Source organism: Pseudorca crassidens, chromosome 6 (assembly GCF_039906515.1).
Source record: "Pseudorca crassidens isolate mPseCra1 chromosome 6, mPseCra1.hap1, whole genome shotgun sequence".
In the NCBI taxonomy this organism is placed as follows: domain Eukaryota; kingdom Metazoa; phylum Chordata; class Mammalia; order Artiodactyla; family Delphinidae; genus Pseudorca; species Pseudorca crassidens.
In genome coordinates this window covers 37,776,551-37,791,305 of record NC_090301.1, presented here as the reverse complement: position 1 = coordinate 37,791,305, position 14,755 = coordinate 37,776,551, and the positions used below count along the sequence as shown (strand labels likewise).

Sequence of the window (14,755 nt, the reverse complement as noted above, 5' to 3'; positions counted from 1 at the left end):
GAGCAGGCTGGAGGGAGTGAGTACAGAAAATCAATTTTATTATAAATACTGATTCTGAAAAGCCTATCAAATACATATCAAAATAAATGTGTCAGGTCTGAAGAACAGAGAAGTATGGATGGATTTGTAAATTTGGGAGCTGTCTTATAAATACAGTATGTAAAGATAGGAATGAGAACCTAGGGAGTTAGTTTAGATGCAAAAGAGACCTGAGGACTTAGCATTAGAGTACCCCAAATTTTAGGAAGCTGAGGAAGATCCAGCAAACAAGACTAAAAAGCAGCAGTCACTGAGGTGAGTATTACAAGAATCAAGAAAGACTGAAGCTCAGAGGCTAGGAAAGAAAAGGGTACCAAGGGACTTCCCTGGTGGTCCAGTGGTTAAGACTGTGCTTCCAAAGCAGGGGGCGTGGGTTCAATCCCTGGTTGGGGAACTAAGATCCCACATGCCATGAGGCGCGGCCAATAAATAAATAAGTAAATAAATAATTTTTTTTTTTTTGGTTTAAGAGGGTATCAAAGAATGTCGAATGCTACTGATATGCTGCGTAATATGAGGGTTGAGACTTATCTTTGGATTTAGCAATGAGGAGGTTAAGTCATCTTGACAAAAGAGGATTTGGTGGAGCAGTGCAGGCAAAAGCACCAGAGCACAAGTATAGATACACAACTCATTCAAAGCATTTTGTGGTAAAAAGAGCAAGAAATGGGATGGTAGCTGGAAGGGGAAGTTATGGTCAAGAGAAGATTTCTTGTGGTATTTTGTTTTTTGTTTTTAAAGATGAAGATCAGTAAAATGTGCTTGCTCATGATAATAACCAAGAGTACAGAGAAAAAAACTGATGTTACATGAGAGTCCTTGAGTAATAAGAGATGGGAAATGGCACATAAGCAGATGGGTTAGCTTTAGATGGTCAACCTGTACCAATAGTTCACATTATAAGAGAAGGAAAAGCAAAGACGAGAACATATACAGGCATACCAGTAGATTTCACAGTGGGAATATGTATACTTTTTTCTTTTTAATTGTTCTTATTTGGGGTGAGAGGGAAAGAGAGAGCAAAGTCATAAACTAAAAAAGAAGCAGCTGGGCTTCCCTGGTGGCGTAGTGGTTGAGAGTCCGCCTGCCGATGCAGAGGACACGGGTTTGTGCCCTGGTCCAGGAGGATCCCACATGCCGCGGAGCGGCTGTGCCCGTGAGCCATGGCCGCTGAGCCTGCACGTCCGGAGCCTGTGCTCCACAACAGGAGAGGCCACAACTGTGAGAGGCCCGCGAACCACCCCCCCCCCCAAAAAAGCAGCAGCTAAGGAGGTACTACAGGTTTCACAGAGAAAAGCATAAAAAAGTCATCTGAAGGGGAGGAGGACAGAGTTACTGCTTAATGATCACAGAGTTTCCTTGAAGTGATGAAAAAGTTTTGAAAATAAATCATGGTGGTACTTGACACACACTGTCATCAATACCACCAAATTGTACACTTAAAAATGGTTAAAAATGGTAAATTTTATATACATTTTACCACCAAAAAAAAAGTTTCTAGGAAAATCAACTGATGAAGGAAACGCAGTAGCATTATGTATCTGACACCTGTAGTCAGAGACTTAAATAATCCATCTAAAAAATGAGGAAGACCACTGTTATACTCAACCTCCACATAACGTGACATACTTACATATCTATAATTAATATTCCAAAAGGAACATTCCTTTACCCCATGTTATGAACTAAACTATGTCTCCACCAAAAGTCATGTCGAAGCCCTTATCCTCACTGTAACTATACTTGGAGATTGGACCTTTAGTGAGGTAATGAGGCTAAATGAGGTCACAAGGTTGGACATGAATCTGATAGGACTGGTGTCCTTATAGGAAAAGAGACACCAGAGCTCCCTCGCTCTTTCCACATGTGCAAAGGCCTCTTGAGGACACAGCAAGAAGGCAGATGTGTGCAAGCCGGAGAGAGAGCTCTCACCAGACACTAACCCGGTTGGCACCTTGATCCAGAACTGTGAGAAAATGTCTTCTGTTTAAGCTACCCAGTCTGTGGTTATCTTGTTGTGTCAACAAAAGCAGACTAATATATTCCATGAGAAAAATAAATTTAAAATAGTAATAATAAAAAATAAAAAAAAGAAATTACCTCTGCTTGATCCCAACTTGATAGCTTTTTTGGAGTGGCACCAGGAGTCTGATCAGCTGTTTGATCCCAACGCCGTTTTCGTTTTGAGGGAGGCTGGGATGCTGCTGCTCCATTGACGACTTTTAGTTCTCCAGCTTTAGCTTTTTCTGCTAGCTGTTGCCTAATTTCTCTCTGAAAAATATTTGAATAAACAGTGAGCATCTTTAAAACATTTTCAATATATTCTTATATCATTAGCAGAGTCATTTCTATATAATGCCATTTTATTTTTCACTCATTCTCCTTTCTATGCTACTCGTGGACCCATTCCTTATTTTCCCTCTTTCCTGTATTTTCAAGTTTTATATACTGTCTTTCCGCACAGTATATAAAATGAGCAAATACAGAATTTATTACGTAGAGCGCACTGCTTTATATACACTTAATGAAGTAAAATCTTCAGTCAATGGTAGTGAACCAAAATGCTTCCAATGAAAAACAGTTTTACATAAAACTCATATAAATAGTAATTAAGACTATGTAGTAAGTTAGAAAAGCAATAAAAGTGAAATTTTCAAAATTTTGTTATAACTATGAAATATTATATATAATATAGTCACAAAAAATACACATTTATTTAGCCTATGATCTTAAAGTAGGGTTCCATTACCGCATTTAATTCATCCAACAAACAAATCTATTATATATTTATAATAAAGTTATGAAAATTAACTATTAGAACAAAACACCGCAATCTCTGCAGGCCAGCAGGAATTCGTTAGAATTCTCCACCCATATTCAAACTAAATTTTATGGAAGAATTAGAGGCTTTTCAAAAAATGATTTTACTCTTTGACTTTTCCCTTACACACTGACTTCAGGCACACACCATCAATCCACCCCCAGATATATGCACTGTAAGATATATATGCATATACATGTGGCCAAGGGGCCAGGCCCTAGAAAAGGATAGTATAGAAATATGAAAAGCTTAATTTGGGAGGTGTTAGAATTTTGAATAAGGTTCTTTCTCAACTTAATTTTTATTAATAATGTTAAAATATTACTTGTGCAGCAAATAAAAAGGAAACATGAAAGTCTCTTAATCTCAACTTTCTTTACATTCTTTCAACACCATTAAAATAAAAAGCAGGTTCACAGACCTCTTCTTTAGTTAAATGTTGTTCTCGCATTACATCCATGTAAGTCCTAGCATTCATTTTAGGATCAGGGGTCTTCCCTCCTGCAGAAAAGAACAGCAACAGGACAAGAGTACAATAAATAAAAGATAATTAGGTTCAACTGATTTATCTTCCCTGCTCTAATATTACATTATTCCATAATCATTTAATTTATTTTTTGATGGAAAACTTTAATAATTACACATCTTACTTTTTATTGAGTTTGCTGATCAATTTAACCTGTTTGAACACAAACATATCTACAGCAGTTTAAAACAAATATTTAATGCATATAAAAACAAAATGACAGCACAGTTTAGAGTCTTCAGAAGTGATGGGTTCCTGGGTTGCTAATCCGGAATACGTACACTTTCGTGCCTTTGTCTCCATCAGCAGTTCTGACTTCAAGCAGCAGAATAGAAGCCTAGAAAATTATCTCTTTACCATTAGTAACACTTTGGAAAGATATTTATATTCAAAACATTACCTGTTGCAAGCTGTTAAAATCCTGACTACAAGTAACTATGACTAGATAAGTTCTTCATACAATGTTCTAAAACAGTTATAGTTTAGAAAATCTGATTTTTAAAAATATACCTCTAATCTTATTCTGATGTCATGTTACTAAAAAGGGCTTCATGATTTTTACTTTTTGTTGACCCAGAAACATATTTTTATTTTCTCAGAAAGTATAAATAACAACTGGAAACATATTACTTGAAATATATTACTTCTACCAGTTATTATGATGCATACAGAAAAAAAGTGGTGTACAAAGAGATGTGTTAGTCTCTTGGTTAAAGTTTCAGTATTTGCTTTTCAAACTTCAAAATATCTTAAAGAAGCCCAAACAATATATAACAAGATTCACAGAGGCACACTACGTTTTAGAAATGTGATAATTAGCTATACAAGTAGTATAGCATCACAATTTAGGAAAAACTAATAAAGGTCTAAGACATTTCCTATGCTGAAGATCATGCCCAATTGGTAGTGTCATTCTTTCTGACACTATCTCTGATAAGACTTCCTTTGGAATACTTTTTCACCATAATCTAGAGAGGATGTGTTGAACTGCACCCTTAAGAATGCAGACAGGACTGGCATATAGCAGTACTGCTGTAGGAAAGAAATTAAGGACAGTTAGTATGGGCCTGTGAATTCTGACATACATGTTTAAATCAATTACAATTATGCAAGTAAAAAAAAGAATATCCCTACTAATTCATGCAGGCTGAAAGTCTAATTTGTAAACCTGCAGCAGAATCTAATTTTAAGAAACAGGCACCTAACTTTGATCTTGAAACTCACTCACCTGAGGAAAGCTTCCATCAGGCTCACTATGCCCCTTGTGCTGACCTGCACACTAAAATTAGCAAAACAGACTCCAACTATTAAAAATATCAAAGTCTTTGTATACATACTTTTGTTTTAACTTTAAGTATGCTTAGAGCAAAGTAGGTGCATTTACTAAACTATATTTAGAGCAATATGAGGGGAGCTCTAATGTGGAAACAGTTTCTCAAAAGTAACAATCCTAAAAATCTAAGACTTGGAATGAAAACTTTCAATAATTTGAAAGTATTTTGAGCAGAAAAACACATTTGTTCAAAGTAAAGAAAGCGTACCCAAAACAAAAGTAAAAGAAAAACCTTTAACCCTTTGCGTTTCTATGGCATTGGCTCATTAGTTTCTTGTCCTTCTACCTGGAAAGAAAACTGGCATTATAAAGATGAAGAATATGGCATCTGTGACTTCAACCAAATCTATACAAATCTATAAGGGGGATTTTTAAAAAGAAAAGCAAATTCATAAGCATGCCAAAAAAAATCAAAGGGCTAAAGACAACTTAACACAAATAAATTTCTGAATACTTATAGAAAAGTGGGAAAGAATTACCATCTGCAAAAGGATCAAGACGCTCCGGGGAAATTATCATGGTCCGCCTGTGCTTTTTGTATTCATCTTCCCGATCTGCAATCTTCGGAGGTCGGTGCTCAGCAAATGGATCATACTGAAAAGAGGTATGTCTCACTTAACACTCACTTATTAAATAACCAAAGAGAATGTCACACACAAAAATCAGAACATTATAAAACATGTAAAAATGTTTAATAAATACCTAATATTATGTATCATTTTTCAGATAAATGCTAATGTGAAAAAATAAGGCATATGGAAATGAGACAATTTCCATAGTTCAATCCTTCATGAAATGATCACCTTTTTGAAATAAACTACTATTTCTAATTCTCCCAAATCAACTCTCCTCAGACACTGTAATAACTTGATTCCTAAAATATGTGACTTTCCATTGGAATTAAGACGTTCAGTTTTCTTTAGCTGAATAAACTTTGGTTTTGACTTAAAAAAAAAAAAAATCACCTGTTCTGTTGACTGTGGTATATCATTAAGCAATGCCACAGGGGCATGATATCCTGGCTTCTTCTGACCAAGCAAACTTGTAGATGATGAGTAGTCATCGTCATCCTGCAACGAATGCCCCCAGAAAGCCACAAACAAAAACGTCAGAACTTAAAAACTAGAAAGAACACACAAAGATTCAATATGAAATCAAAAGACAATGTGATGAAACTTGTTAACACTCAGGGTTTTTTTTCAACTCAAAAAGTTAATAAAGAAATTTAGTTCTCTATATTCTTTTAAAAATACTAAACAAGGAATCCTTTCTGTAAATAAAGTAGGTATGGACTAGAAAAACCTGAGCATTTCATCTTCTCACAGAGCGCATGATGAAATTTGTTTTCAAATTTGGAAAATACAAACAGCTTATTTAGAACTCTCCAGTTTCCTTGTCTTTTTAACTTTTTTAAAAAACATGATTTAACCACAGAAACAAGTAAAATGTAATTAATTGTAAATGTATTTATTTCCCTAATAGTACGTTTAAACAGAACAATGTTATATTATTATTTTACTAAGGTAAGAAGTGCAACAATGGATAGATCTCAAGATCTTAACAGCTCATTAATTTTATTCAAAAATGAAATGACAACTTCCCGCTCAGCGTCTGGAACACAGAGCCATCACTGCCTCTTACCATTAAGGTACGATAATGCAAATATAAGACTGATCAGCTTCTAGAAAGTTTGCCTTTGGAACTTTAAAATTTTTCTTAAAAAAAAAGTTCTAACCATAAAATTAAATATGGCTTGAATTTCATAAAAATAACAAGTTTCATAATCTATGTACATAGATTACTGAACCACACGAAAATGATCAGCTATTTCACCAAATTTGGATGTTTGAAAATGGTGTGACAAAGTATAAGCTATGTGGACTATATGAAAACACTTTAAGAGATGTATTTCAAAATGAGAGGCAGTCCCCCTTCAGAGTAACTAAATTAGGCATGAAAAGCCCATTAATATGAGTAACAAGAGTCCACTCATGTTAAGATGCCAAGGGGGGAAAAAACAGCACCAAGTTTTTTGGAAACAAGTCAGAAATCAAAAGTCACAAGCACAGACGGCTGTTTAAAATGAAGTCACTTCTCACTGGGCTACTCTAGATAGAGCTCAGTAGGTAACAATAAGGATTTACTTTACAATGGTTAATGATTTCCAGGTGCTTTGCTGGATAAACAAACTAGTTTTAACATAAAGATTCAGAACTGAGCACTTCCAGAAGTTTCTTAGAAGAGAAGGACGCTTTCAACAGTTTTATCCTCCCAAAGGAAGATCTCCCAATCTCCAAGATGTCTCCCCAGATTAAACCAGATGACTCAAAACAGAAGATTCCTTTATATTTCTTGCTCTCCTTCAAAATAATGCTTGGACTGTTTATATACTTTGTAACTTACATCTTCAAGTTCAGTTGCAGCAATAGATGTCACGTATCCAGCAAACCTGCTGTCACTTCCACCATAAATTTCCTGGTCATAATAACCTGTAGAATCAAGGCCCACTCCTTGAGCTTCATCAAGAGCTGCCTTCTTTCCTTGAATTTCTCGAATCTGTGCTTCAATATCTATAACAAAATTAATAAAATCTTCTTAATCTCATTTTCCAAAGAGCACTGAACACAATGCATTTTTCTACTGAGTATTATCAAAAACTCTTCTAAATACAGAAACTTCAAAATAATCATTCCATAAGGGTTTAGAGTAACTATACAAAGTATTGATTTTTAATAAATTTAATACACCTCCACCCAACAGACAATACTTATGCACACAGAGGAGGTGCTTACTACTTCACCAACTACAAGTTACTCTCACCTTAAGAATGGGTTACCAAAGTTCATTATACTACTGCTGAATTCTAAGCTTTTCCTGCTTGAAAAAATAATACTGTTAATGTTGATTAAGGGACCAAGTACAACACTCAAGATTATTTAAACTCAACACTACCAGAAAGGTAAAAACAGTACTGTGGAGAGTGGTTCGCAAACCTAAATGGGCAACAAATCATCTACACGTTCTGATTTTGTTAGAATGCAGCAGGCCTATATCATATCAGACCCAAGTTTCTGCATTCCTAACAAGCTCCTAGGTGATGTCCTAAACATTTTCAACAGCAAAACAATAAAGGACAAAATCTAAATTCTTAAACACGTAATACAGAGCCCTACACAGTTTGGCTGCAACCACCATCACATTAGATTTATGATTAAGAGTCTGAGCTTTAGACTTAAAATGTATGTCTTCAAAAGCTCTTTCTCTGCTAATTAATACGTTATTTAACCTATGTATCTCAGTTTCCTACAACATAAAGTTTTCTTTTAAGGACTGAAGGACATAATGAACATGAAACACTTAAGCATTCAATGAATGAATTAACTCTTGCCATGTCTCACTCCCCAAACACCATGTCTAGCCATAGGTCTGACATTCAGAAGATGCACATGGTTGACTTCCCTGGTGGCGCAGTGGTTAAGAATCTGCCTGCAATGCAGGGGACACGGGTTCAACCCCTGGTCTGGGAAGATCCCACATGCCGTGGAGCAACTAAGCCCATGAGCCACGACTGCTGAGCCTGAGCTCTGGAGCCCGGGAGCCACAACTACTGAGCCCATGTGCTGCAACTACTGAAGCCCACACGCCTAGAGCCCATGTGCTGCAACGAGAAGCCACCCCAACGAGAAGCCTGCGCACTGCAACAAAGAATAAGCCCCGCTCGACGCAACTAGAGAAAGCCCATGCACAGCAATGAAGACCCAAAGCAGCCAAAAAAAAAAAGATGCAAATGTGGTGAATGAAGTATCAACTCTTTTCAACTGCTTTTTTAATTTTTCAAGACTGAAAAAAATTAAAGCAGTACAATGAACACCCACACTCTTCACTTACATTCATCAACTGTTTATGTATATAAGACATAAAACAAATACGTGTGTGTACATGCAAATTTTCTAAACCATTTAAAACCCCTAATATTTCAGCATGTATTTCCAGATCTAGAACATTCTCCTACATAAGCACAACAGTATTAACATGCTCAAGAAATTAAACCTAGATATGACATCATCTAAAATACAATCCAGTTTCATATCTCCCCAATGGTCCTACTAACATCCTTCATAGATGGTCCCTTCTTTGATCCATGGTCCTATCAAGAACCACACATTGCATTTAGTTGTCATGTCTCTTCAGTCTCCTTTGAATACTGACTAGTCTTCCAACCTTTTTTTAAGTCTTTCCAGACAACAGATAACTTTAAATTACAAACTAACGTTTCATTTTAATAATATGAATAACATATACATGTGTAAAGAGAAAGAGTTTCTACTGCCAGTGATCTGTGGCCTAACAAATAGATGTTTCAATTTGTGCTAGCTTGTGCTAGCTCATTACCTTCAACTGAATTAAGTCATTTAAAAAGCTTTTAAAAGCTCATTTACTAGTTTGCAAGGACCAAAAGGAAAAAATTCAAGTGGCACAAATGGCCAACCCCCTCCCCCAGCTAAGGGAGAAAACCTTCTCTAGTTCCTCAAGATGGGGTGTGGTTTAAAGTAGAAAATGTAATAACATTATCTAGTCTGAGGCACAGCTTGTGGGAGCAAGTCTCAGAAATTCAATATAATGCAATAGGGTTAACACTGAAATTAGCAGTCCCAGTTTGTAAACACATCTCAAAATTTTTATACTGTGTCACAGCACCGCCAGCACCACGCATTTTTCCTGCATTTCTCCCCAAAACTGTTACAGCAGCACAGGCAGCCAGGGGCCTCCACCACGATTAATCACAAACAGAAATATCCTCACTTGAGCTGGCTGATTCATTTTACTATTCTCTCTACTGTTGCTTCTGTTTTAAGTATTTATACATATACATACATACATATATATATATATATATATATATATATATATATATATATATATATATGTAAGTTCTAACCCATATTTGCTCCCTTCCCTCACCCCCTAGAACACTTTTTCCCCTGGTATAATACAAGGAAACCTCTCAGGGATTAGCAGATTGGCTAAAGGGTGAGTGGAGATCTACCCTTCTTTTTTTCCTTTTTTGAGCATTTCCATTTCAGCAATGTTTGAAGCTTTTTTTTTTTTTTCCAACCACTAGGTACATGTATCACTTTTAAGTAAATAGGTTCTTTTAAAGAACCACAAATGCTACCGCCATCAGGATCCAGGCAAGAAACATAAACGGGTCAATCAGGCCAGCCAAATAGTATGCCATCTCCCCTCTACAGCATCAGCGTGGTCTACTGACCACTTACATCGAAATCACCTGGGGCACCTGTTACAAGGACAGACTCCTAAGCCTCAGACACACTAAATCAGAACCTCCAATGTATGAGCCCAGGCTTCCACATTATTAATAAACGCCCCAGGAAACTCATACCTAGCCCGTCATCCCTCCATTTCCAGCCCCAGCCCACTCTCACCAGAATCACCAATTTTATACTTTCTTCTAGGTCACATACAACTAAAAAACCAGGAAGGGGAACTGTTTCACAAAAATTGCATCACACCACACCTATCATTGTGCAGTGTGCTGCCCCACCAACACATCAGTTTTATTTTCCTTCTAAAGAACTTTTCCATTATAAGTTTTCAATAGCTATTATCCTTTTTTGGATAATATATTTATTCAGAACTACTTTCATCTACTGAATTTTACCTACTGATTTTATGTCCTTACTGATTAGGAACAGTTTTCTTACAAAGGTACACAAATATTGAATTAGCATTTGTATAAAGCCTGTATGAACTGTGACTGGATACTTATTGAATCAAATGGGGCTAGGCAGCTGTTCATGGTTAAATTCTGAGGGCGAGGTTCATTACTAAATTTCAACAGGTTATGTATATAGTTCAACCAGTTACTATTTCTGTATCTTTGTCTGTATGGATTAAAGTCCAAAAAGCTAGTGGATTTTGTTTTGCATTGTAAACTGCAGCACATTTACAAAAATCGTGTTATCCACAAAATTACAATAGATTCCACAAAACTCAGCAGTTATACAAGTGACAGAATTAAAAACTAGAAAACCCTGTAATTATTTCTTAATAAAACTTGTGCCAAAATACCAAACATAATACAATCAAATATTTATGAACAAACAAATGTATCAATATGTTCATAAATAAGGTAACTTTGTTTTGTTTCCAAAATAAATAAAATTTGTGGAATACAGCAAAATATTAAGAATTGGTAAAGCTGGGCAATGTGTTACACTGTGTTCATAACACTTTTTCCTACACTTCCCTGTATTATATTTCATAATAAAAATGTAACTTTCAATCTGTAGAAGTCATTAAAAGTAATTTTTCTGGGCTTCCTTGGTGGCGCAGTGGTTGATAGTCCGCCTGCCGATGCAGGGGACATGGGTTCGTGCCCCGGTCCGGGAGGGTCCCACATGCCGTGGAGAGGCTGGACCCATGAGCCATGGCCGCTGAGCCTGTGCGTCCGGAGCACAGCGGCGGGAGGGGCCCCAGCAGTGAGAGGCCCGCGTGCCGCAAAAAAAAAAAAGTAAATTTTCTAACTTTTCTCCCAGCAAGGGTTTATAAAAAACTGGGAAAGAGAAAAAAGTTGTCTTTAACTCCTTACTTTCAAAGCTAACACTAAATTACAGCTACTGATATGCAGGTATTCCTGTACTTTCTTAAAATACGAACTAAAAATAATCAAATAGATAATTTCTGATAGCAAACGATGAACGCATAAGACTTGATACCAAGTATGAAAAAAAAATGAGGTGGAATATATTCAAAAGAATAACCAGAGGTCTAAGATATTAAATAAAAAACTTGGACTTCCCTGGTGGCACAGTGGTTAAGAATCCCCCTGCCAGTGCAAGGGACACGGGTTCGAGCCCTGGTCCGGGAAGATCCCACATGCCACGGAGCAACTAAGCCCGTGCGCCACAACTACTGAGCCTGCGCTCTAAAGCCTACAAGCCACAACTACTGAGCCCAAGTGCCACAACTACTGAAGCTCGAGTGCCTAGAGCCCGTGCTCCACAACAAAGAGAAGCCACCACAACGAAGAGCAGCCCCCACTCGCTGCAACTAGAGAAAGCCCGCACAAAGCAAGAAGATCCAACACAAAGGAAAAAAAAAATTTTTTAATAAAAGACTTGAGGAGGCAAACAAAGAAGGAAATGTTTATGCTAATCTGTCCCCACCTAATCCCTTTCCAATTTAGCATCTCTGTAATTCAAGACATTCAGATGTGAAAATAAAAAAAATGAACACTGTCTGCTAGACACCATAGACTAGGACCGCCTAGTGGCCACACATATGATTGCCAAGAGCTGGCACTCTAATCCACCCAAACCCATAAATATTCCAGCCTTCATGCTGTGCACATCAAGTTTGCGCTTTTTTATTACCAAGTAGCATTCCATTGTACTACAGCGTGTTTACCCATTCTCTATGGGGCATTCAAGTTGTTTGAGTTTGTAGAGGCTGCTGTAAACATCAGTGTACAGGTCTTTGTGTGAACACAGGTTTTAATACCACTTGGGTAAATACCTATGAGCAGGATGGCCGGGTCTTATAACAAGTATTTGTTTCATTTTATCACAAACTCTTGGTTTACTTAAGCAAGTTTAAGGACAGAGGAGAACTGAATTATTCTGTACAACAGAAGAATTTTGAGAAATAAAATGGAGAAAAGGAATTAAGAGAACAAGTAAAATGAAGAAAAGCTGGGGTAAGTAAAATTATAAAATTCCACAGTTTTATGGTGTTAAAGAAAGGGTAACAGAAGGTAGAAACATCTAATATGGATTTCTAAGTTATCTGATTATCTGAATGAAAGCCTCACTTCTGTTCTCCACCCAACCCTACCCCCATCTTCAGTAAAGTCTACTGAGGGGGAAGGAGGCTTCTATAGTAGGACTCTTGGTTACTAATGCTGAACACTTAAAAAGAAAGCAGGGATTCCTTATCTTGACAGCAGATTTGGAATCCTAAAATTAAAATTATGCATAGTCCTTCAAACACCCAGAGTTGGAAGTGGTTAAAAAAAAAAAGCCTTAGACAAGAAATCAAAGTACTAGTTAAGTATTAGACTTTTATTTACCAAAGAGCCTGAAAGAGCCTCACTAAAGGAGGATCCTTGAGGGTAAACAGTCAAGGGGTTTTGACCGGGGTCAAAACGGGGTTTTTCTTAAGTTGGTATTCGTATTTTAAGGCATGTCTATCACTGGGAGTCCAAAAAAAAAAAAAAAATGACACACACACAAAAAACTATTTCAGGTAGTAGTTAAGTTTATTAGAAAATTTTGAGATTATATTCATTGCCATTAAAATTATAATGGGACGGGCACCTGAGTTTGCAAGTCCTTTGTTAGAGCTCCTTGCCATGGCTAGTCCAACCTAAACCTGAAGTATGATTTCAGAACTGTGCTCACTTCAAAACCCAATAATATTCTTGGAGCTTCCCTTGCTTGTGGGCCTACTGACACCTTGACTGCAGCAGTAGTGGTGGGAGAGTCTAAGAGAAAGTTGTGAGTGTTTTTATTGCCATCTTCTCTTTTCCCTCGAGACTGTGGGAAACTCTACAGGACAAAGATACTGCAACAAATTAATGGCAAGAAAAAGAGATGGAGGAACAAAGATTTTAAGATTAATCACAATGTATGAACTTTATTTGGAACTTTATTCCCAACACTGATGGATATTTTATTATATTAATTTTAGGTGCAATAATGGTATTTTTTTTTTCTTATTTGGCCACGCCACACAGCTTGTGGGATCTCAGTTCCCCGACCAGGGACTGAACCCCGGCCACGGCAGTGAAAGCACAGAATTTTAACCACTAGACCACCAGGGAACTCCCAACAATGGTATTTTTTAAAGTTGTTACATTTTAGAGATACACACTGAAAAATGTATGGATAAAAAATGATACATCTTGGATTTGCTTCAAAATAATGGGAAAGGTGGAAAAGACAAGTGAAGAGATTAAACAAAAGTGGCCTTGCCTTTACAACTGTTCAAGCAAGATGATTAGATGATGGGCACAACGTGGGGGTTTATTTTACTCTTCTATTTTTGTATATGTTTTCAATTTTCAATAAAAAGTTAAAATTTTTTAAAAGCATAGTTTTAAGTTTCTCCCTTTTTCCTCATTCTTGGTTCTCCTTTCTTCTAACCCTTTGAAACCACACCCTCTGACCCCATGCAACAGAAAATAAAAGCTCTCTCTTCTCTGAAATGGAGTCCTCTGCTACACATAAACAGAGTTTTTTTTAGTTCTTTTACGTAATAACTTTAATCTTAAAAGTTCCAATTCTTTTTCTTTGTCCTTTTCTTTCTTTTCCAGCCTTACTGATCTTGCAAATGATGGTAACGTAAAATCTTCTAAATGTTAATATATATATTTTAAAAACTAAATTTGCTCCAATGAGCTACAAAAAATAAATGTTATTATTCAATTGAAACCCCTCTTTTTGGGGAGGAATTCTGATCCTAGGAATATTTTCAACTATCAGAGAACAAATCCTTCCCTAGGAGATAAAAATTAATTAAGTGTGAATTAATGAATAAATTTGTGAACTGGCCCATTTGAAATCTCAATTCACTCAATAAATAAATTTCCACTTTTCATTTACTTAAAAATTACTGTATTACTTTTATAATCCAAAAAATGTGATAACTTAAAATTTAAAATTATAGACATTTTTCTGACATAAATACATCAAATGTTTTATCTGGGAACTGAGTTTGACATCAAAAGACAGTACTGCTGGAACTAGGGGTCTTTTAAAAGATGGGCAACATCTAACCTACTGTTTGTATTTTAAACTAAGACCTAAATATCAAACTCTGAGATAAACCACCACTGGTCACATCTGATACACCTGTTTAACTGCTCCCCACCAATTCCATTCTACTGGTTTCCCTTTCTGTGCCTTTTCTTTCTTCTATGTCTCACACATTTGCTAAGTCCAGCTTGCAGCACTTCCTCCTCCTTTATTCCTCCTCATGAGGAATAAAGATAATCTTTATTCCTCATTTTTAA

General features: G+C 36.4%; 1 protein-coding gene across 5 annotated transcripts in view; it reads right to left on the bottom strand.

Moving 5' to 3' along the window:
- Positions 1–14,755, bottom strand: part of SF3B1 (splicing factor 3b subunit 1) — a 63,868-nt gene that overhangs the window by 19,085 nt on the left and 30,028 nt on the right. For 2 of the 5 annotated variants that reach the window (XM_067741107.1, XM_067741105.1), the window contains exons 2-6: positions 7,123–7,289; positions 5,685–5,789; positions 5,199–5,313; positions 3,282–3,361; positions 2,140–2,310 (exon numbers count right to left, since the gene is read on the bottom strand). In XM_067741107.1, coding sequence (XP_067597208.1) covers positions 2,140–2,310; positions 3,282–3,361; positions 5,199–5,313; positions 5,685–5,789; positions 7,123–7,289 — 638 coding nt within the window. Of the gene's footprint in view, positions 1–2,139; positions 2,311–3,281; positions 5,152–5,198; positions 5,314–5,684; positions 5,790–7,122; positions 7,290–14,755 lie in introns of those variants that run through there. The other 3 variants (XM_067741109.1, XM_067741108.1, XM_067741106.1) reach the window with 3 other exon arrangements.